This window comes from Phocoena sinus, chromosome 8 (genome assembly GCF_008692025.1).
Source record: "Phocoena sinus isolate mPhoSin1 chromosome 8, mPhoSin1.pri, whole genome shotgun sequence".
NCBI classification, from domain to species: domain Eukaryota; kingdom Metazoa; phylum Chordata; class Mammalia; order Artiodactyla; family Phocoenidae; genus Phocoena; species Phocoena sinus.
In genome coordinates, this window is record NC_045770.1 from 5,555,784 (window position 1) to 5,580,316 (window position 24,533).

At 48.4% G+C, this 24,533-nt stretch overlaps 1 protein-coding gene across 2 annotated transcripts in view; it reads left to right on the top strand.

The window, feature by feature from the left end:
- Positions 1-553: 553 nt before the first annotated feature.
- ETS1 (ETS proto-oncogene 1, transcription factor) overlaps positions 554-24,533 on the top strand; it is a 66,183-nt gene continuing 42,203 nt past the window's right edge. The window contains exon 1 of one of the 2 annotated variants that reach the window (XM_032638907.1): positions 554-1,007. In XM_032638907.1, coding sequence (XP_032494798.1) covers positions 926-1,007 — 82 coding nt within the window. In that variant the 5' untranslated portion in view covers positions 554-925. The remainder of the gene's footprint in view (positions 1,008-24,533) is intronic. The other variant, XM_032638906.1, reaches the window with a different exon arrangement.

Consider the following 24,533-nt stretch of genomic DNA (forward strand, 5'->3'; position numbering starts at 1 on the left):
CCAGCAATCCAGTGCCGATCCCTGACTCATAATCGGCTGGAGTCCAATATTCCCAGAGCCCTTTGAGGACACTGGCTTGGAGCCCCCTGCGCTTGCTCGCACGCAGGCCCCTCCAGTCGCTGCCTCACGTCCTGCGTGTCAGTCTTTGTGAATGAATGATAGACACGCACTTGGAGAACTATGCCGCTCCCGGGACGGGGCGGGAGCGGGTGACCAAGTCCTCAAGAATGCGTGGAGAATCTGACGGACTTTCCCGAAGGGCCGGAGCGGCCTGGGCACCCGCTGGCTCCGCGTGCGGCTTCTCTGCGGCCCGGCTGCAGTGCCCGGGGCGGGGGCGGGGGGGCAGAGGGCGCGGCGGACGCCGAGCTCCGCCCAGCCTTCCTTTCGGTTTGGACCGCCGCCGGCGATTGGCCGCGGGTCCAGGGCCCCGCCCCCGGCCGTGCCCGCCCCTCGCCGCCCCGCCCCTCGTCCCTCCCGGCCCCCCCCCGCGGAGACCCTGGGGGAGGGGGCCGGGCGCGCAGACCCACGGCCGGGGCTCGGCGCCTCGAGTAACGCCCCAAAGAGGAGGGGAGAGCGCGCGGGCGAGGGAGGGAGTCGGCTCCGGAGAGCGAGGGCGAGGGCGAGCGCAGGCGGCTGCCCGCGGAGAGGAGGGAGCCGGGCCAGGACTAGGAGGTAGCCGGCGGGGCGCAGGCGAGGCGGGCACCCGGCGCGCGCACTTTCCCGCAAAGTGCCAACTACCCGGGAGAGAGTTCCGGCCGCTCACCTTCTGGGCGCCGGGGAAAGTCAGCGGGAATTTGAGATTTTAGGGAAGAAGGTCCGATCCCCCCGTCCCCTGTCCCTTGTTACTTATCCCCATTAAAAAGAGAAACAACAAGAATAACAGCAAACTTGCTCTAGTCCCGTCTGTCCCCCCACTCCTGGCACCATGAAGGCGGCCGTCGATCTCAAACCGACTCTCACAATCATCAAGACGGAAAAAGTGGATCTGGAGCTTTTCCCATCCCCGGGTGAGTGGTGACTGCCGAAGCCCCCACTCCAGCTCTCGGCCAGAGGCCGGGGTCCCCTCCGCTTCTACCCCCTTCGCTCTTCCCTTACAGGCAGTGGTGCGTTTCTGTCAGAGCTTCTGCCTGAGCAGGCGATGCTGGTGGCAGCTGGAGAGAGGTAGAGAGGAGGAAGAGGACGTTGGTGGCCCGAGACCCTTGTTTGGGGGGTGGTATTTATTTTCACAGCTGTGTTTTTGTGAGTAATGGGAAAAAGCTTTTAGAATGGCCAGCACTCCCATTCCTGCTTTTTTATTTTTCCAAATGAGCGGGAACCCTCTGGCCTTATTCCTTAACGTTAGGGGGGTGGACACGGCCGCCGAGGACATCATCCCCTGACCCTGCAGTCATGCCCCAGAACTGGAGCCGCCGGATGGAGGGCCTTGGGTAGTAAGAACCCAAACGGTGTCTAACTGGCTGGCCTTCATGCACATTTTCAAATGTCTTGCCTTCCTGAGCTCCCCTGTCACATGTCCCTTTGCTATCTAGCTTCTCTTTTCTGGGTTGAGGATAGGGAGATGGGAGCAGAGCTGAAATGATCATCTTAACTGCAGGAAACATCCCGATTCTGTTCCTGCAGGTTACTCACTTTATCCATCTTTCTAATCTGCCGTAAATTTGTCCCTTGGTACCAAAGATCTGTTAGAAGAGGGAAAACCTCCCAACACCAAACGTGACTTTGGGTCTTTGATTGGTGTGTTATCCAACTCTTGGATTTGTAGGATTTGAAAAGGAAAGGGGTAGGACAGAAATTTCATTTTGTCTTAGACACAGTTTTTGGTGCCAAGCAGTTGAATGGACGCTGGAGCTCCAGAATTTCTGGAGTAAATGCAATTGGAGAAGAAAAGATGCTTTCTTGTAGGATAGGGAACTGCCAGCTATCCTTAAGAGATTCGTTATTTGGGAGGTAGAGGTATATAGAAACATGTAGGGAGAAGGTGGTGCTTTTTGGAAAAAAATTAATCGCAGTAATGTGCTTCTCTATTGTATTGGATTATCAGTAAGTTCAGCGGCTCCCCATGTTTAAGACTTCTTTGCCTCCGCCATAATTAGTTGCTTATTTTAACCCTTTCTTAATCTGCTTAAACTTTCAACACAAGCCAAGCTGACGTTTTGTCATTTGGAGACCCTGCAGAAATCTTAATAAAGACATGGTAGTGGCTGGTGTCTTCTCCTCTTAGACCCCCTAACACTCAAGCCCAGGGTTGCTCCCTGGGAGGTGCAGGAAGACTAAGGCTGTTTGTTGTCACAAGGATGCTGAGATGAACTGGCACCTCGGAGACATTTCGGGTACATAGAGCTACAGTTCAGAAATGATGCTGCTGTGATGGTGGTTTTGGGGAGTTCAAGGCAGCCAGAATAAATTCTGTTAGTCACAATTGATTCAGACCACTTATAGAGGAAGTGAAAGGATAGTTCCCAGCAAAGATAGATCTCAACCAATAGGTCCTTTCCTTAAGTATGGCTTGTTTATATGTGTGTTTATGGGGAAGAGACAGATTTGGTCGTCTGGGAAATGGTGTCAATATGTCAGTCCACGAACCTACAATGGATTTGGCATGCTGGGAAGGAAAAAGAGCCCCTAGCAACACATGTTTTAGATCACAGTAAACAGTGGAAGCATTTTGGGGGAGTAATTTAGTAAACATTAGAGGTTTTAAGTATATGGTACCGTTCTGTTGATTATTGATAAAAATAAATCCTGAGCAAGTAACTATTCTTAGCTTTCCCATCTGTAGAATGGGGACAGTGAGGCCTACTGCTGCAGTCATACCCATTATAGTAAGCAAATTTATAGTGCCCTTCTTTTGCAAAAATATTTTGTCAGCAACCTTCAGTACAAGAAAATTTCAACTGATCAAAGAAATTAGGCAGTCTTCTGCCATTCATTGTAACGAGATTTGATTTCTGGCGCTATCAACTAAGTTTGAGATCATTTTTTTCTGGAGGTTTAGTAGCATATACGTGAATATTATTCCCATAACCCAGGAAGGGAAATGGAGGCACAGAGAAGGTAAGTTATTTACCTAAGAATGTCTAGTGAGCTAGCAGCTCAAGTAACATGCATCCCGGTTTCTACCATCTCAGTGTACAGTTGCCTTGAGTAATACTGCAAGTTATCTCTGTAAAGCTTAGCAGAGAAACTTCAGTTGAGACTTAAACTTGCAGGTGCAAGGATGCAGGAAGCATTGGCCAGGGCTGCTTGCTTTTGTTGGTGGGAAAAGACACTGACTGGCAAAGTGGGGATTTGCTTTGCCCATCAGACCATACAGGACATTTTTAAAGTTTAACTTCTCATAGCGTGGCTTTGTGTCTACAGCTGTGACAAGTATTTGTCAGAATGATTCTTTGGGTTGTTTAGTTTCTTATGTGTGGAGACAACTATTTTGGGAACTTACCTGGTTTAAATAATTAAACCAGGATTTCTCCCTCCCCCCCTCCCCTCATATATGAGGGCTGGAGAGAGGCAAGAGGGAGGTGGGTGTCCCAGCAGGAGCCTGGGTCATTTGCCAGTCTCAGTGGCTAGGACCTTATCAAGAACCTTTATTCACTTTGATTCTGGATTGAGACCTCACCAGGAGTTTTGACAGCTTTACGTGCCAAATTAACATATACTTGGAAATAACATTGGCATTGAATTTTCCTTGTAGATGTAAAGTTGGATATATCATTTTGATTGTAATACATGATTGCCAGGTTCTCAGAGCTTAAATAGGTTAAAACAAGCAAAGCCATAGAGTGTCCATGGAGTTCCCTCCTGGTGTGGAGTTTGCTGAGAAGGGGTGGAGGCTGGGTGCCAAAGCAAATACATTCCCCAGCCGCCTAATTTTTCCTCTCCTTTCCCACTCCACTTTCTCGGTGAGGTGAGCATAATGCCCAGGGAAGATCAGGAATTCTAATTCTGTTCGTTTGCGCTTTTACAAGAATGAAAAAGGATCAGCCCCCCTCCTACCCTAGGAAAGGATGTCCATCCCTCGGGGACCTGTATTGCCCTTAGAGATAGGAAGAAGCTCCGTCCCTCTCCCAGTGCCTTTGGTCAGTCTTTGTATCTTCATCTGTATGGACCAGAAAGAAGGGCAGAGCTTCCGGGCTCTTAGGGTCGCCTGTTCACTGTGCTTCCAGACCCCCACGGACCACGCGCCATTAGTGACGACGAGCCCAGCATTTCCGAGCAGGGACTCTGTAGCCAGCCTGTCTGGGTTTGAATCTCAGTTCTGCCACTTACTAGCTGTGTGACTTTGGACGAATTACTTCATCTCTCTCTGTACTCCAGCTCCTGCATCTGTAAAATGAGTGCGATAATCCTTCTACGTCATAGGGTTGATGTGAGAATTAAATCTATTACTGTGTGCAAATCTTAAAACTGCTGATCCACAATAACAACGCAAAATGACGACGGATGTAGAATTTTTAGGGGCCCTTGAAGTGTTTTATAGGGGCTACAGCTGCCTATGCACCTCCCCTAATCGCTTATTTGAGAGGGAAAGAAGAGTAAAGTTAAAGAGAACCTTTTCACCTGCCTCACTGAGACCTCACACTCCATTCTGTGCCCCAGCAGCAAACAGCAAGCCAGGTAACTCTCAGAGTGTCAGGGCATCTCCGGGGCCGGGCTGTCAGTTACTGGCTCAGGGATCAGTCAGTTACTGTGGCTCAGGGATCAGTCAGTTACAGGCTCAGGGATCAGTCAGTTACTGTGGGTTACACTGGCGAGATTGTCAGTGCTGCCTCAGAGCCAGAAGGCCACCAAGACTAGGGGCCGGGGAACATTTACAGGGTTGATGGAAATGTAGAGTTCTTCAGTTATGCAGGGTTGGGAAATGCATCATGTCCAGTTATCATAAAGTGTCTCACATCTTATTTATTTATTTGTTTGGCAGAGCTCGCATTCCTGGCATTTTTGGTTGGTTTGTATTGCTGTTTTTTTGTCTGTGTAACTTTTTTTCTTTCTTAAAGAGACCAGACCACCCTGTAGGGGGATCACCTCCCCCTAGGAGACAAACCAGCCCGCGGTCAACCTTCCAGAGCCAGCTTGCTCTGGGCTCCATCAAAATCTCTGCAAAACCGAGAGCTGGTTAGTGTAGGTCAGGATTTTTTTCAGGAAAGCGAGGCTCCCTATTGCAAAGAGCACAGATAACTCTACAATGGCGACAGCGACAGTATAATTACAGCCGTCCCTGGTTTGCGGAATGAATCAGCCATGGCTGTGGTGGCATTCCCTGAGCTTGCAGTGAAGGTAGATTCCTGCCGTTCCCAAGCTGTAGGGATGTTTCTGCAACACGTACTGAACCTGCATCACGTGCCAGGTTCTTTCCCACTTCACACCACTGACTCTGGGGCACGGGCACAAATTAGTACATCCATTGTTCAGATGAGGAAGAGGATATTCTGAGAGACGCGTAATTTGCTCTAGGCCGGCACTGATAGAAATTTATAAACTGTTGAGTGTTGCGAGCATTTTATACCTACTGTAAAGCACCGTCTTATTCACAGAAACTCAGGGAATCAAAAGAGAGGAGACGAGGAGGCACTGGTGGTCGGTGCTTTGGGGGTTGAGGGGTGCAGGGGACCCCTGCAGCCCTGCATGACTCCTCTGAGCTTGGGGTTAGGGCCTGTCCCGTGAGCTCCCTCCAGGGCTGGCAGTTGAGGTGTGTTGCTTTAAGAAGATGCTTGAGGGTTCCAGCGAGGAGGCTTGCCTGAGATCACCAAGCAGAGAACCAGGCTTCTTGTTTTTCCAATGTCTTCCAGATGTAGTTCGTTCTCTCACAGGTGAGGACGTGATTGTGTTCACTTCCAAGGTCACATCCTTCCCAGAGCCTCCCCATTCGGCCTGATTTACCTCTTTCGTCACGGACACAGCTCTGCATGTATCTCACTCACAATCTGGGCGACGAGAGACACAGATGAGCAGCAGTTTGTTTTCTTAGTACAGATGTGATTTAATTTTCCTTCCTGCAAGGAGGCCAGAGGTACCTGCCTTTATTGTCTGCACAGCAAATAAGTTTTGTCTTTTTCCCTGCCTAAAATGTAGGGTTTTCAAGCCCATGCCGTGGGTCAGGGCACATAGTGTGTAGCTGTTCTGGCACAAGGAGGGACGTTGAGCCCCAGGGTGCTACCTGCAGACCTGCCCACGCCAACCCACCCCCCACCCCCACCCCGCTGGCCCACAGCTCAGTGGGAAACCAACAGACTCCCTGGCGACTTGTCCACGGGTGAGGTCTTGGTTCCTCTGTCACTGCCTTATGGGGAGCATTTTTTCCAAACACTTAATACCCTTGGGTCCCACAGTCATCCCAGAGAGGAATTTGTATATTCACAACACAGTCCTCATGTTTTTATCTGGGTGCTCCCGAATGAAGTGGGGGCCCCACCCCCTGCTCAGACAGAGTCTCCGATGGGATTTGCCTCCCTGTTCACAGTATTCTAGGTCCACCCTTTGCTTCCAGCTGTTAAGCTCTTCTTAACTCTGAGTTAGGAATGTGGAGACAATCCCCAAATCTATCATTTTTCCTTGTCAGGTATCTACAGCTCCAGTTTGCTTTTTTTTTTTTTCAGTTGGGTTGAAGAGCTCTTTCTCCAGAACTTCAGTAGGTGTTTTTCACATTTGCAGAAACAGGCTATTTGGCTACTTTTCTTGAAGCTCTGTGCCTATCTATGTTACCTTTTTCTTTCACTTGAGTAGTTCATAGTCTCTATGCACGTCCAGAAGGAAATTGGTCTGTAGTGTAGGTTACAGCAGATCCAGTATCGCTGGCGGGGAGCCATGCTGACAGAAACACTCAAAATAGTGCTGTTTGAGCCATAAATATTTATTGATTATTTGGCCAACTTCTTGATATTTCTCAGGTGCTTTCCAGTTTCTGCTGCTTGGGGGCAGGCCTGTCACTGGGCACTGGGAAGGTGGCTTCTTACTGCCCCATCACCTTTTCCCCATTGTCCTTTTTCTGTAGCATTTCGTTTGGTCTCAGAATTGTAAGATGCTGACCCAGATGGTGCTTTAAGACCCAATGTAGCATTGGAAAGTTTTAGGGTACTGGATTTCAGATCTTGATGGTGTGTGCTTGTAATTTACCATCCAAACTGGGACACTTTTGAGAGTGTAATGGGTGCTGTTAATAATGACACCACAATGAGAGATAGACTAGGACTGTCCCTGGAAATGGGGCGCATACCACTTGGACACTGATTTGGGACAATAATATTCTTTATGATATCTACTTAGGCCACCCAGAGTAAGCTAAAAGGACCAAATTAAGAGTTTGAAGAAATTCAAGTTCAGTGTGGTTTCCCCCAAGCATGAGTTATATTTGTAAATGTGTTTTTTGACACATAATATAATATTTCTCAGCACCTGGGAAACAACTAAAGATCAACCTCAAATGAGTTCACTTTAAGCGTTTGAAACCTCTTGGTAGCTTTGAGGAGCTATGCTAAGCTGTCGATTTTTGTTTTGCAGAGTTCTGTAGAGGAACTGTAAACTCCCTGCGTGTAGGGGGTGTGTGTGTGAAAATGAACTTTTGAGTCGGGGGAAACGCCATCATTACACACGTGAAGACAATGACATTTTCCCTTTGTTTCGTTTTAATGTTTATCCAAGATGAGAAGTTTTACGTTGGGATCAAAAGGGGCAAAAAAAAAAAATTTTTTTTTGTACCGTTAAAATGGGTAAAAACAAAAAGAAAAGTAAAACAGCAAGCCCTCAGTTTTTTAGGGCGGGAGGAAGGGAATGGAATAGTGGATTCAACCGCAACATTCCGTTTGGCTAAAAAAGAAGAGAAAAAAAGAAGAGAGGTGACAGGAGAAGAGTTAGAAAGTCTGAAAGGACTAACAAAAGAATGAAAGGAGATAGTGAAAAAAAGATCAAAGAATTTAAGCGATGTTTCATAGACTTTTGGAAAACCCCCCATATGGACCAAACATTGCACTTGGGTAAGAATTCTAGTCCAAGTGGCCAGGTGGGTAATCTGTTTCCACTCTTTGCCTCTGTAATCATTTCTGAATACTTTACATGCTGCACGGCTGTATGGCAGGTCAGGGCAACCCAGAGGGAATAATCCTTGTGCTCTAGGTGCTTTCATGGGTAAAAGTGCTGGAGGAGCCTCATTTGAACTTGTGAAAGTACGTGGGGATCAATGATTCTATTTTCTGTGTCTGTTGGGTGCTTTCTCCCAACAGTTCTAGGTTAGAATAATTTCCTGGGTCAGCTTCAGGGAGACCATGGGTATTTCAGAAAAATTTGGAAGATGTGGTTAAAAACAAGGAGAGGAATATCTTAGATAGAACAGCGTGGGGAGAATGCTGAAAATTTGGAGTGAAAGAAAGGCTTACATAAATATGAAGAAAAACACCTTGATTGTAGAAAGGGAGGAGAGTTGGAAGTGTGAGACCAGGACCTATGTGAGAGCGTTTTGCATCTCAGGATGAATTTTGCCTTTGAAAGTAGGGAGATTTTAAGGGCAGAGCAGTGTTATTGAAAAGGCTTATGAGAGAGGTGATTTGTTTTTTCTTTTGGTAGCATTACTTTACCTCCCAGTCATACTGTTAGTTGTTAAAACCTCTATATCAGTTTATCAGAATAAGCGTTAAACCTCAGAGAAGATGACAGATCAATCAGGTACATATTTTCAAGGTACAAATGGAAAATAAGAATCTAGGTTAGGCCAGGGGGTTCCTAATCTGGTGAGTGTTTGTAGATACATGGTTTTTTGAAGTATATATTTAGAAACCCCTACTATGTGCCGCGTACTATACCTACTCTCAATTAATGATATTTTTGTGCAATTAGAGTTTTGTGCTGGGATAATCACTGTCGTTACTTATCATTCATGAGAGTGTGTGGTTGAGTTTGATGTTCAAATACCCTTCAGAAAATCCACTACAGGGCATTTTCAGTGGAAGAGTTTCCATGTGTTGACTTCTATAGTTCTAGTATTTATTTTTCTTTTTCCTATCTATTTGAGATTCCCTGCCTAGGTTTTTTTTTTTTAATTCTATACATTATGCATTGGTTATCTTATATCATTGAAATACTAATTAAATGTGTGGACTGCAGTGAGGATTCAGGACTAATAAGGGGAGGTCTATCAGCCTAGTAGGAGTACATTTTGTGTATAAGCTGAGCTGAGTGTCTACTCTGGGGAACCCATCATTGCCTGGAGACCCAGGAGGCCTGGATTCTAGCCACGGCTTTGCAACTCTTTGTCTGTGTGACCTTGGGCAAGTCATTTCTTTTTTCTGAACCTCCAGCTCTTCATCGTTAAATAAACTCACTGGAGAAGATGACCTGTAAGGTTTCTCTTAGCGCTGATAGTGTATGAATCTAGATAGCATTTAAAATAATGAAGGCTTAGAGAGAGCATGGAATGTCATTCAAGAGGTAGGCAAAATGGGGGTATTTTTCTCTTGGTCCCCATATTCTGTTCATCACAGTTCCATCATTGGGAGGATTTTGAATGCATTCGTGAAGATTACCTTTCATGGGGAGAGGCATTAGGAATTGTCACAGGCCTTGCCTACGTTTGGAGAAACACATTGTCCCTGGGGTGACGCTGGACCAGGCGTCATACCTTCCTCTTGGTCCCTCTCCATGAAACAGCTTCCTTTTTCCATCAGCCTTTGCTACGGTTGCAGCGGAAAGCAGCTCCAGCGCGGGGGGTCTGCTCTGGAGGAAGGAGATGTAGGCTGGGGGTCTGGTAGGTGAAGCAGCCAGCAGCCCCAGCTGCATCCTCGGAGCCGAGCGTGTGGTCTGAGCCAGACCTGTTTCATCTCGGCTACTCCTTGTCAGGGCGCTGCTCTGGGCAGAAAAGTCCCCTCCTGCAGCAGGAACGCATTCTGCTCAAAGCCACCCTGGTGAGGCCCGTGCCTCTTGTGTGTACCAAGGCAGGGGCTGGGCCCCTGGCTGCTGGGTGCTCGGGAATGGGGTCTGGCCCTCCCGGAGGTGCTGGCTGCCAGGAGATCCCACCTGCTCTGGTTTCCCCGGGTCCAGGAAGCTGCTGCGAGTGTGTGCTGGGGCGTGGTGAGCACAGGCTGCCGGCCTTTCAAAGGCTGCATTTACAGCAGTGGAGGCATGGCGCCTGTACACAGTCGTTATCTGAAAATCAGGTTCTGGATGTTATTGCTACGTTTTGAGAAAGGTCTGACACAGTTGCCCTTTTCTTTCAGGAGCAGGGACCTAAGATCGGCGTGCCAATTTGGGGGAAAAACAAGAAAAACTGCCACTGATAAGAGGGCAGAGTTGATCTCTCCGTAATTGTGTAGGCATCTCTCATCTCGTTTTTACCTTTTTCTTGTTTTTTTTCTTTTCTGTTAGTTATTGGATGCCAGCTTATTAACGTGCCAAGAACCTCATTCTTTTACCCCTATCCCTGATAGCTAACTAAGTATTCTTCTCATCTCTCAGATGGAGAAACCATGAGGTTAAACAATGTGCCCAAGGCCACACAGCGGGTGAGCGGAGTTTAGATTTAAGCCCAGCTGCAGGTCACTCCAAAGCTCACTCTTCTCAGAAATATTTGGATATTTGTTGACTTTGGGGAAATACTAAGGTCTGTTTGTGCCTATCGTTTACCACTTCACGTATTACTTGGTTGTGATCTGGTAGCATTTCGCAGTTTGACGTGGGACTTACTCCCCCTTTTAGCTTCACAGTCCCCTGAGTTACAAATATGTTACAGGTAGGGAAACTGATGCCCACTTGTGATGCCAAGTTCCTTTCCCAAGGTAACTTGGTAAGTAAGTGGCAGAGTTAGAACAGGAAGCTGGAATTCTCCAGACCCCTTGACATTTCCATTCGGCCACACACATTTTAAATATTTCCTTGATTGGATGAATACATAGTGCATTCACGTTACTACAATGGCTGCTAAACATTAGCCTGAGGTAGAAGTATTAACGAGGCATCCTCTGCTCTTTTGCTGGAGATTGAGTTCCCTGCATATTTTCTATGTATAGTTAGTCGGTCCCCTGTAGACAGTTGGCTGACGAGTGAGCTTCAAGTGGGTTGCACAAATCACTATCATATGGGATCTGGAGAATTTGCACAGCTTTCCATGATGCCAAACCGCTGGCCAAACTTTAAGTAGGATGGTAGGTTAGTTCTTTCTCAAGAAGTAGAAAAAGGTGAGTTACCCCCCAGGCTTCTAGACAAAGATGCGGTTTTCCTCTGGGGTAGGCTGACTTTGGACTTTGAGAAATGCATTTTTTTTTTTTTTTTTTAATCTAAAGAGTTTTGAAAAGAACTCCTGTCCAACCCCCGTTTCCTTATATTGAAATATATGCTCATTGCTTTGGTCTTCTGAGCCTCAGTTTACCCTTTTTAGCAAATGAGGTCCACTTTAATGACGAGCAGGAACTTCAGGTAGGCAGAGGAGTACCTCAGGATAAAAAGTAAAACAAAACCCAGAAAACTTGGCATCTCATGCTGCATGCTATGGGAAAGAATTGCGCCAGAGAGGTGTACAAGTATTACATTTTCGGTGAGTTATGTTTTTCCCCTGTGAGTTTCCATTTGGGGCAGGGGCATTTGCTATGGCACCGGGTGTATACACTTGGAGTTTAGTGAAGTTATATTAGATTATCCCCCTAATACAATGTGTTGTTCCTTAGCGATAAAAATAAGCCTTCTTCCCCCCGTTTTGGTCATTCTGAGAACAAGAGCATTGCGAAGCCAGATGACAGGTTGTCACACGGAGAAGTGGCCCCTTGGCATGTGGTTGTATCCTTGGGAGTGAGTTTAATTCTGAATGGCCAGCAGTGCCCTCGGGGGCTTCTGGATTACTGGGGAAGAGGAGGTGGGGATGGCTGTAGAGCTTGGTACACCTGATTGCAGCCAGAATGGAGAATAGGTTTTAAGTTCGGCATTTTGAATGTGGGCGCTAACTTTAGTCTTGTCAGGAACATTTAGTCTTGTAAAGCAAATCTTACTGTGGCTGCCAAGTGTCGCCTCTTCAAAATGGGGTTCAGGCCTCCACTTCTGAGTCGTTTTGGTCAGGCCTGCAGTGTGCTTGGCCTTCCATTTTCCTGGTTGGAGCATTTTCTGTGTTGGTAGCCAGACAGGTCCACCCAGATAGGTGCTCATCCTTTACCTTCTGCCTGGCATGAGAATCAGGATACATGATTCACTTAGAGCTGCCAGACTCTAAGCCACGTCTCTGCGTCACCTGTCACCTCCGTCAGCTCCGTTTTCTTCTGGAAGAAGGGCGTTCCTGGTGGGTGAGCTGCCTTTGCTTGGAGAGAGTGGGAACATTAATGAGCTCACGTTTACGGAGAACTCTGGAGGCATCCGTGATATAAGGAGTGTTATTAATTTCTGGGAGATATGATACAGAGTGGCGATGCTGAATACCTAGGAACTCTCTAAGGGTGAATGGGTGTGTGTGTACAGGAAATGCATCCTTGATTTCACATCAGATCAAGAGTTCAATCTTACACCTTCCTTACCTCCTAATGGAAATCAAACATTCTCCAGAACTGCTGGGTGCTTGTTTTTGGTCTCTGTACATATCTGTGCTTCAGTTTGGAGGCATGAGAGAAGTGAAAACTAATAGTTCTAGAGTACCTACTGTGTGCCAGGCACTTTGCAGAGTGCTTCACACAAATGATCACATTCTTAAACAACCCTATGATGTCGGTGTTTTATTTTTTTCAATGTTTTTAAATTTTATTTAAAAAAATTGTTTTTATTGAAGCATAGTTGATGTACAATATTGTATAAGTTATAGGTGTACAACGTAGCGATTCACAGTCTTTCAAGGTCATAGTCCATTTATAGTTATTATAAAACATTGGCTATATGCCCTGTGTTGTATTATGTCTCCTTGTAGCTTTTTTCGTACATAGAGTTTGTACCAAGGTTGGTGTCTTAACCCCCATTATGAAGATAGAAATTGAGTCTCAGAAAGGCTGCAATAATTTTCCCAAGAACTCTCAAGTCACAAATTTAAACTTAGATCCTTCTAATTACAAAGTCCTACCAACTTAGAATCTGTTGGAGAGAAAATTTGCTAACATTCTCATCAGAGGCTTTGATTCTTAGTGCGTCCTTCTGCGCAGTGTGCTCTTTTGGGTTCCTCATTATTCTCAGGCTAAGAAAGAAAAACATCCAGTATATCTATAAATATATATCACTGGGATGTGTAATAGAGCGGAAGCCAAAGACATAGTTCCCATCGTTTCCATGTGCATTTTCAAATTCAAAGTGGACAAATGAAAACGTAGGTACCTAAATTTACTAATGCATAGAGAGAGTTGGTGCTTTTGGCTCCATTTTCCAGATTGGGAAATCAAGGAATGAAGTAAGGGCTCCACCCATTCTTGGCGAGCCCTCCGGGGAGTGGATATTCAGAGGCACACGTCTAGGCCTTGAGGCCACTTGAGGCAACAGGAATGTTGGTAGAAAAATAAACACACACATGGAATGAATCACTGTCTGCATGATGGACCTGGAGTTAGCCTCTGATTCATTTGGAGATTTAAAAAGAAAAAAAAGAAAAATCTCTTTATTTCTGGATTCTGAAGGCCTCGCTTAGGGGAGCCTTGTGGCTTTCTACGTCCTCACCTGTGATGGATGGCCGGACGGGAGAAATTTGAAAGTCCAGGCCGGCTGCAGTGTCCTCCAAAGGGTTTGGGTGCTGGATGAGCAAAACAGCAACTTCATGTTTTAGATGAGATTCGGGGCCCCCGGCGACTTGCTGCTGGATTCACAGGGTCGGGTTGGCGTGAGCTACTCACAGGCATCGGCTACAGGCAACGAGCGGTGACCGAGGAGGATGAGTCCAGTCTCCAGGGGCCCCGACTTCCGGCCTTGCTTTGTAAGAAAAACACTCACAGTGTTTTTATGGGCAAGCCAGTTCCAAGGAATTAGTATTTGAAATTTCCAAAAGCTGGTGCAAGATACGCCAGGAGGCTCCTCCCACACAAACTAGCCAGGAATCTGAGAATCTTCTTCAAATTCCTGTTCTAATGGAGCCTAAACGCGGTCCACTTTTTTAGTCATTGGAGTTTGGTTCTTATATCCATCAGATGGTCTGTTTATGCCAAAGGTTTCTTAGCATCATCTTAAGATACAGACGCCTTCTCTTCCCATTCGGTAGATGAGACCTCATAGTCACGGGGGAGGGATCCATTTCTGGGTGGCTCCATAGAAAGTCCTCTTTGTCTGTGAATCCCACAGCCTCTCATTCATGACATTGGTTTGTGATGATGGCTCTCCCTGTAGCCACCGCCCTGTCCTGGAAAGGAGCAGGGTTTGGAGGTGAGACAGACCTGAGTTTGAATTTTCTGCTTGCTAATTTGCCCTTCGGCAACGTATTTAACTTCTCCAAGCCTTCCTTGTGTAACCCTTACAATGGAGGTAATCATAAAGAGCTTTCAGGGCTCTTGCAAGGATTTGAGATAACGCCTGTAAGATACTTTTCCACTGACACAGGGTCTCGTAAATGGTGTGTTATCCTTGTGTCTCGTAGGCCGCCATTTCTGTACAGAGGCTCTTTGCTGACAGCGCCGTTGCTACTTCAGTGGTTGTTAGGACTGTGGTTACAGAAAATTTTCCACTCGACACCCCTGTACCAAGTGGGCCGGAGCGGTCCCTGTGGCCACTGGTAGTGTTTTCTTCCTCTCACGCACACTTAGCAAACTTGAGCTTGGCCTCAGGTCATGGGTCCGACTTTAAAAGCATCACGTTCAGGCTCTGGCCAGGTCAGCGGGGCCGGTTCTTGGAATTGTCGTTATCAGGATATAGAATTATTTTAATTGTCCTCTTCTTTTCTTCTGGGAGGGACCTAAGCATGTGAGGTTCAGGAGGAAAACCTCTACGACCTGTCACTGCAGCTGGCCTGGAGTAGAGCTGCCTCCTTCAGGCCCTCCACGTTAGCTTGCTGCTGGGAAAGGCCAGGGTCAGTGAGTCCACGCGATGCCCTCCTAAAGATAACGAGCCTCGGGTCGGAAGAAGGACCACTGGCCTTGCTTCCTTCTCCACACCCCGTGTCCCTTCTGTCCCCCAGCAAGTGCCCAGTAGACCCTCGCAGTACTAGCCAACTTCTGCTAAAGCGCTTCGCAACTGAAGACGCCTTCTCTGGAATCTGCCTGTGGCCAATTGCAGTGGTTGATTTACAGCCGGAATCCGGCACCTGGAAAAGGGGATCCTGTGTCTTTAAACAGCTGTGCTCCAGTGTGTGTAAATGTGCTTGCTAATCCAGTGACTAATTCTCTATATTATAAAGCAGCGACAAGCGGGCTGCCAGGGCAGGGCTGGATCCCACCTGGAGTGGTGTGTTAAGGCTCAGGGAATCCTTTCTTGAATTCTGCCACACCACCCGTCTCTGGAACGGACTGGACATCTCATCTGTCTGTTCCCTGCACCAGAATCAGAACTTGGTTCTCCGGATTCCCATCCTGCTCTCGCCTGCCCCCTCCCCTCCAGACCCTGGGTCAGTTTATTTACTCACCCGAGGGTAGAGCCAGCGCTGCTGCATCTGAGTCAGGGCTGGGGAACCAATCAGAGCTGCTCTGGGGCATTCCAGGGGCCCAAACTCATGATCCCTCTTGGAAGAGAACTTTCCAAAAGGTCCTATTTGGTCACAGTGTTGCGACTGCACCTTTTCTCGGTTCATGGCCAGTGAGCCTGGTCCCGTGTGTGTATGCCTGAAGCCCTTTTCTGTCTGCCCTTCCTTTTTTTTCCCCCAGGGTTGGGAGAGAAACCTTCAGAAAGAGCCAGGTCTGATGGAGATTTCCTTCTCCTTCAACATCGAAATATACAAATGCTAATGTCACTCTCCGTGGGCCCTGGGGCACCCTCTTCTGGGCACGGCGGCGTGGGGTGAGGCGAGCTTGATGCTCTCTGCCTGTCTCTTGGAGTCTGTGGCCTCCCTCTTAGTCCTCCTGTAAGTGGTCCCAGAAGTTGTAGCCTCCAGGCATCCGCCTCTGGAAACGACCTCTCCCAGTGTTTCCGTGGCCTCCCAGTGAGCGGGCCTGTCTGCATCTCTTGAGGCTTCCCTGTGGCCGAGGTCACAACGATGTCTCTTCCCTCTCACTAATGCCACCCACCTGCCACTGGAGTTGTCCTTGACACCTTGGCCCCTCTTCTTCCTCACCCCCCTACACTCCAGACGTTGGCACCCTTGCCCCAGTGCTTCTGGAAGCCAGCCCATCACTGGAGAGGTGGAGAGGTGGTCTGTGTGCTTCTGGGAAGGGTCCATGTCTCCCAGTCACCGGGAGGTGTTCCCATTGCTTGGCTCGTAGCAGGTGGCTCATTAGCTCTTTTAAAAAATATATATATTGCTTTTTTAACTGAGATATAATTCACATAATATAAAATTCACCATGTTAAAGAGTACAATTCAGTGGGTTTTCGTACATTCACAGAGCTGTGCAACCATCACCAATAACTGACTTGGGTACATTTCTACCACCCCTGAAAGAAGCCCCCCGCCCATGGCAGTCAGTAGCTCTTTTTGCGTGAAGGCATGCTGGTCAGGCTGTCCAGCAGGGCACAGGGGGGCGTGGAGCTGTGTCTCCTGGTGAGAGCCCCCACTGCTCTCCCCTGATGCTCCAAGCACGGACCCACAGACCCGGGAAGCTGGGGACTCGCTTGTTTTGGCTCTGCTGTGTAGGAAGCTAGTGTCTGTCTGGGCACAGATAATGAGCCCTTTCACTAGCGGCAGGGCTGTTCAGTCCCGGAGCTTCGGGCTGTGGTGGCTGCAGTTTCCTAATGGCTTCTTGATGAGGCAGAGCCACTTAGCAGCAGAGGATGAGGGCTGTGTATCCGCACCGGGTCTTTCCCTTTCCCACCTGAGGCTGCGGATGGACAGTGGCTTCTGCTCCCTCCCCTCTTGCTTTGATCATTTCTTCTCTGCTCTCCACCCGTTGGCCTATCAGACCCATTGATCTGGAGATGGGATCTGCCTGGTGGCTTCTCAGCCTCTTGGGTTTGCCCCTGGGAGAGGCCTCCGATGCTGTCTGCTCTGGGCCAGTGTGGGCGAGACTCTGGGGTCGCCTTAGGGCTGCCAGAATGCCCCGGGCTGGTTGTTTGGGGCCCCGTTCTGAAAGGAGAGAGAGAGAAAAAAAAAACCTGTGGAGGCTACAAGAGACCACAGCACAGCCCTTAGCTGTCCGCACTCTGGATGCATTTGCAGTTAGAACAGGAGCTGCTTGTATGGCTCCAGGACCTGGCCTTTTTGAGGTAGACTTATGGCCTTGTTAATTAGATGCGTCAGGTTCAACTTACAGGCCAGTGCCCCTGATTTTATGTTCTGCCTTTGTCAGTGGGGTTGGTTGTATCCCCTCATCGCCATCACCGTGTCTTCTTTACCCTTCCAGCAGGACTGGAATGGTTGCGTCACAGACCTTGTGGATGACGCGATGGCGCTCACCTCTTCTTTCAGTGCTTTTTAGATGAAGGTCACTGGATCGCTGAAATTAACAGCCGCCTTCACTCTTTCTGGATAGATAGGAGTAGCACCCTCAAATTTTAGACCTGTTACGCAGAGTGGTTTCGTGCAGTTGAAGTTGGGTGTTGGAGATTCTTGCTTTATGATCCCTGGCATTCAGCTGGGATCCCTGCTGGCAGGAAGCTCTTCTACCGTAGAGCCTGGCCATCGTGATTGAAAATTTATAACCTAGAGCAGCAGCGGATCCCATCCTGGGCCCATTATATCCCGTGCTTTTTAGATCTTTGGATGGCTTATTCCTCTGTTGTTCTTACGAACCTGGGGAGCAGTAGAGTTTGTCTCGAGTGATGACCAGGGCTTGATAGCAGCAAAGACAGGAGGGAGATGTCTCTCTCCCAATCCACCACGATAAGGAAACAGCAGTGGTGCAGAGGACAAAAAATACTGGCGTGGAGCCAAGAGGTCTCTAATTAGTAACCACGTGATGTCACTCCGCTGAGCTTCGTTTTCCCCATCCGTAAGAGAAAGGGGTTGAACTAGGTGATGTCTCAAGTCCCTTCTAATCCTGTGTGTTCCGGGATCGATCGGGAGCCCTGTGGGCCACCTGACCAGGGCGGGCGCTCACCCACCCTCATCTCTATGGCAGCTTCCTCTCATTCATCTTGTAATTTCGTCGAGTTGCCAGGAAGGGGAACATCCCTCCAAGGACTTGTTAAAGCTTTATAGCAAATTCTGTGAATTCCTCTTTTCCCTTTTTGGCCGAGGATAAGCTGTGTGCATCAGATAACAGCGAGGGCAGGACAGCGGCGCAGAGGCAGGGAGGAGTGTGAACGCGCAAGCAGGGTGCGCGTGAGGTACTAGCTCCTACCCAAGGCCATGGAGAAGGCCAAAGCTGAAGAGATATAGGGGCCAAAGTTCTAGATCTGGAATACCCGGAAGCAGCCTCAGATGCTAGGTTGAGCAGGGAACCTAATGGTTTAGGGAGAGGACCCATAATCCCTTGAAGCTGTCTCTCAGGGTTCTAAGTACCTCCCTAGCAGCTCAGGAAACTTGAGCTGGGACTCAGATTATTCCCTAAAACCCTTAAAGCAACAGGATTTCTGACTCCTCGTTAGGGATGTACGTTTGGATTTACTGAGCTGAGTGGGGCCTTTATTTCACGAGTTGTTGAACATGTAAAGCCTGATGCTGTAAATTCCAGATGCTCCACGTTAGGGCCCTGGCATCGGTTTTTGGTGCATGTAGCTGGTGTGCATTTTGGTGCACTTAGCAGGCGTCTTTGAAGACTGTGATAGGTCCAGAGGAGCGCTGTCTCGTGCGCTTGCCAAATATACTATGGGTGGGAAGTTTTGCATCTTCTCTGATGTCAGTCTCTTAGGGGCGGGAACGTGTGTTCCTCTGCCTTCTCCCTATATTCCTGCCATGTGGCTCCCACGTGGTTCTCTTGAATGACACTGGGATGAGTCAGCAGGGCCCTTGGAGAAGAAGGGGATGCTTACTTAGCCTGTTGGGAGCAGGGGGTGGGGGAGAAGTCAAGGAAGCAGTGTTTGAATGAGGTCCTGGACCACGTCGGATGGCCCAGGTACCCACTTAGATCTTCACAGTTTGGTGCCTTTTAGGTGGTCATAGGTTTCAACTGGGTTTCAGTCTCCACCATCTGCCTAGGACAACAGTGTATAGGGGCGTTTGCTTGTCGTGGCCTTGTAGGTGGCATCTCAGATATCCTCGCATCTCAGGTTCACCAGGCCACCCTACAGATGGTCTGACCCCTGAACATCTGGATCCCTGCACTCCTGAAGCCAGCGAAGAGAGTGTGGGAAGGAACACAGTACGTCACTTTTAATCACTCGCTGGTTACATCGGTCCCAGCTGTGTGCAGCGCGTGCCTGCTCTGTGCTTAAGCTCTTAGGTTACACAACATTTAAGTGCTTGTCTCCAGCTCCCTCCCGCTGTGGTGACGTTACCTGGGACGTTCTCAGTGAAACACCCTAAGCTCTTTCAATGGAAGGGACGAAAGGGATCTTTTTCGGGTTCCTTTCTACCTACTTGGTGTTGGTTTTCCAGGAGCAAGGAGCTTGATGGCAGGAACTCGAAGGCATGCGTGGGGAGCTTAAAGTTTTCCTTAGGGGGGCGTCTGTATGAATCCCTGGATGTCTTGCCTTTAGGGGATTCCAGCTTTGCAGTTAGGATTCTGAAGTCTGTAAGCTTGGACTGGATCCAGGGCGTGCAGTTACTGACTCTGTCAGTTGCCGGTCAGTGCCAGGGCTGTCGGTGGAAACTCACAGTGAAGCCCTGCGGCAGGAGGGCTGCTTGCAGGGCCTGCTCCAGGGTCCCTGTGCCTCCTTCTCCAGCCCAGGCCCAGGCTCTGCTCATTTTCGGTTTGGTGTCTATCACAGGCTTATGCGACCATTGCTGGTCCTTGTTAGTAAGCCTCTAGGAGGATTAAGACTATAAGTAACACAGCTGGGAAGGATTAAAATTGTCACTCCAAAGTTATGTCAGAGCAGAAGATGGCATTTCCAGAAAATAGAGAGACTGTCCAAAGAAGATGAACTAAAGGGGAGTCAGAGGCCTTTATTGAGATGTGGGGCACACATACACGTGAAGATCAGCCCTCAGCCTCTTTATGCACCAAAGAAATGAGGAGGGAACGTTCCCATGAAGAAACACTCTGAGGGGGACTCCAACCATGTGTCATTACCAGACCCGATGGGACCGACAGGGCTGTTGTCTCGAGAACAAGAGAGTTGACCTCCGTCTAGTGGTCAGGCTTTCCGTGCACCCCTGCCTTCATTGCTCTGGGCTGGGCCGAGCAGCAGTTACAGTCTGGACCTACCCTTCTCCATGGTGGCTGTATTTTAGCAGTAGGCACGCACACTTCTTCACTTGGCTGAAGAGATCCTTTAGGCTAAGAAGAAACTACTCTGTGAGTGAAAAAGGAGCCTATTTCTAAGCAGGCAGTGTTCCCGGTGACCTCATCTTCCTCCCAGCCCAGATCCAGTTGGAGCTGTGCGTACAGGGCAGAAATCCAGTTCCTCCTGTCTGGGACTCACAGTGGCAGATAAAATAGACCAAGACTTTGTCTGCAGCCATTGTTCTCTAAGTGCCCATTGTTTCTGGAAGCAAAGTGGCTGTGGCTCTAGAGCTTTAAGCTCTGTGCGCTCTCTCTCTCCCTCTCCCTCCCCCACCTCCCCCTCCCCTTCCCCCTCCCCTCCCCCACCTCCCCCCCCCTTCCCCCTCCCCTCCCCCACCTCCCCCTCCCCTTCCCCCTCCCTCCCCCCCCCCTCCCCCACCTCCCCTCCCCCCCTCCCCTCCCCCTCCCCTCCCTCCCCCCTCCCCTCTCCTCCCTCTTTCCCTCTTTCATTGTGCAGGGATCAGAGTCCCGGCTCCCCCATTTCCCTCAGCCGCCTTTGCACTTGTCTGGAGCTCCCCAACTGGTAGATCAACAGACTCCACTGAAGATTTTGTCCAAGCTTTTCCATGATTTGTGGCCAAGATGTGGACCTGTGGATCCAATGACTGTAAAGGCAGGAGGATTTGTAACTGGTTGAGCAGCTAAACCCAAAGCGTCTTGATTAACGTGTCAGTATTGGAATGATGCCTCGTCTCTGGTGTTACGTTATGGGTCACAGTACTTGGTCGTTGACGTTTCAACGTTTTTATCAGGGGCTCAGGTTAGAGAGGGATGCAGAAAGTATACTTCAAAATTTCAAACGATGCAAAGCTAATAGGGTGAGGACAGATTCATGATACAAAAAAGATCTCTATGCATGGAAACATGGATCCAAACAAGGTGAAGTTCAGTATGGATAAATGCAGCCTCTGCATGAGGTTAAGGAGACTCAGTCAGTAAGTGCAGAGCTGGCTCAGTCGCGGCGCCTATGCAGAAGGTCTGGCGGAGCACTTCGAGTGAGTGGCTTTTGCAGTATGGCTGTCAGAAAGATCGGGGTTGGTCTGCACCAATAGAAATGTGGTCATCTCCGTGTTCTCATTTGTCTCCTGAGAAGTCTGGTTCACCTGTGAATGTTCACGATGCTCTTTAGGGACACGGACATACAGGGGTGACCCTGGGTGGAGGCATGGCCAAGCCAGGCCATTGTGAATGGTTGCAGGAACCAAGGAATTTTAATACCTGGATGGAAGTGATGATCAGGGGATGAGTAAAAATATTGAAAAGCTGATAGATGAAGAAAGATTAAAATTGTACTGTTTGATTTCAGCCAACAGCACTGGAGCCAATGGTTGGAACTCATAAGAAGGCAGACATTAACTCAGCGTATGCAGTTGTTTTAAAACAATTATTGCAGTCCTTAAGTGAAACTGAGTGGCTCAAAAAGTAGAGAGTGGCTGAATGTCTTAAGTGAGGAGTTATGCTAAAGGACCCCTCCAGGCCTTCCTGGGGAGTGTAGCCATCCTGTCCCAGATCCTGCCCTACCTCTGATTGTCATTACTTCTGCAGATAAACCTTTGTGGGTCTGGGAAGCTTGGCCGGGGGTGGGGGGGGGGTGGATTATGCACATAGAGCGTATTGCTTCTGTGCCTGTGGTTGGCATTTGGAAAACGGTTGGCATTTTGAGATCACTTGTCTCTGTACTGGGAAAATGGACATAGATATTCTTATTTTTCCCTGTGGTTTCCCTGGGTGGAAAACAGACAGTTGCAGTGTGTGAATGTCTATGAGTATGCTTTTGCCCTCTCTGTCCAGATTTATTTATTAAAAGAAAAACACATCTGCATAAAAAAGCCTTAGAACACAGGAAGAATGTCCACTTTGTTTTTCTTTCTGTAGCACCGAGACATGTGGGGTTTCAGCTTCCTCCAAGGGGTTTTTGAAGACCGGCTTTCATCTCAAACAAGGCTTTTTCCCATTGGAAAAAACAGCCCATTTTTTTGGTTTGAAAATATATTTATATAATGTATAAATAAATAAGAAAGACGAGAGAGAATTTCCTTTCAAAATTTATGGAAAAATGCTGCTTTCTGAACATCATTAATTGGGAGTAAGTTGCTGGCCCTTCCCAGCCCACTTCCACTCTGCCATGTGTCCCTTTATTCTGGTTTAAATTTTTCCAATATTGGCTTCCTCTGCTCTTCCCCTTCCTTCCCTCTGTTCCCTTCTCTGCCGTCCATCCGCCCTCCCCATCTTCACTGCCCGCTCTGCCTCTCATCTCCTCTCCCAGCTGCTCCCTGTCCGCTCGCCCCCACTCCTCCTGCGTTGCTCCTAAGTCCCTCTTCTGCTCTCCCCGGCAGCCCTCAGCAACTAGAGCCCTCACTGGAAGAGGCCTGTCTCTGTGTTTGTTTCCTGCGTGGGAGGGAGAGGCAGGCCTTGAGAAAACAGTTCAAAAGTGCAGAAAAACTCCACCTCTTCCAGCCTAAATAAAGGGGCTCCACTCCATCTGTTTGCCCAGATTGTTCCTTTGCCCACCGAGAAAACTCATCCTTCACCTGGACCAGCCCGGTCTTCCTAGAAATGCTCAGACGCCCCCTCCGTGCCCGTCTTGCCCCCAGGCCAAGTGCGGAGGGGGCCCCGCGGGGGGGGGCCTCTGACTCAGGGTCCTGGGTGGGAGCCACAAGCTCTGGTGTTGCAGCTGCCGTCTGCCAGGAGAGTCCCAGGGATGGAGGCGCTTCCTTTGTCATTACTTTCTCTGTAATGAAAATGACGGAGAAACAAGAAAGGAAATGTTTTTGTGTCCATTTCTGCCTCCCCTGCTTTTGACTCTGTTAACAGGTACGGGTGGAAAATGCCCGGCTTTCGTGCCCGGTGCTCTGGGTTTGAGTGCTGGTAAGATCAGTCAACTGGCCTGATTATCTTGGTTCAATCACTGAAGTACCCTTTGTGAGCCTTCATACCCTCACCTGTGTGACAGAGAGAATACTAAACCCTTGGTTGTCCTCAGGCTCATAGTAGAAGAGGGGAGAAAACATTTTCTAAAATGTAAACTTCTACTCAGAAAGCAGCACTGAAAATCATAGGTGGGAATCAAGTGACATGGAAATGCATTGGTCAGCCTGATTAAACAGCATCTCCGGGGCCTCAGAGGGTGAAGCATCAAAGAGTAATATGTAAACTGAAATCGCGGAAGCTGGGATAATAGCAAGATGTACGATGTCAAATATTTTCCATAGTCTTCTTGAGTGGGGTTGTCCTTTGCCATGTTGTTGCCAAAAGCCTTCTGACCCTGTCATGAGTATTTTATTTATTTATTTTTTTCTGGTACACGGGCCTCTCACCGCTGGGGCCCCTCCCGCCACGGAGCACAGGCTCAGCGGCCATGGCTCACGGGCCCAGCCGCTCCACGGCATGTGGGATCCTCCCGGACCGGGGCACGAACCCGTGTCCCCTGCATCGGCAGGCGGACTCTCAACCACTGCACCACCAGGGAAGCCCTGTCATGAGTATCTTAATTGAAGGCAGGACGGGGCAGGAGTTTGCCCTGGCTCAGAAATCGAAGGATGGGGGGAAACCAGTGAGATGCACCATGGCTCTCTGCGAACCTTGAAGCTGAAAGGACCCAATGTATGTTTTCTTCCAGAGTAATATAGAGACCTTGCCTCTGTGTTTTCCGTGACAAAAGAAGTGACACTGTTCTGGGACATCCAGGACTTGTAAAATGCCTGGTGTGGAGTCAAGTGTAACTTGTCTATGTAGAAACTGATTTGAAACATGTGATATGTTCTGTAAATGGCTTTGAATGACCATTAAAGAACTTTATTCTTTAAAGTACCCTATTGAGGCGGGCCTTCTATGCAGGAATCCTAATCTTAATAGCTAAAACATTCTTTTAAACTGTGAGCATGTCATTCATTTAAGGGTATGTGTATGGCTTGGGTAAAATGCAGCTTGGGTTCTGGTAAATACCAAACATGAAGAAAAGAGTTTTGAGCACAAAATTACAGTTTTGTTTTGTGCCATATAGACTCTAAGCTGGCAGTCTTAGGAAGTTTTTAAAACCAAAAGGCATCTTAGGTCCCCTGGATCCTGGAGCTGTTGTCATGGCAAAACACATATACTAGATGATTACTGCTACAAAAAAGATTTCCCCCATAGCGGATTGGAGGATACAGAATAGGTAAGGAGTCAGTCTGTCTGCTAAAACAAAGAGCCAGATTC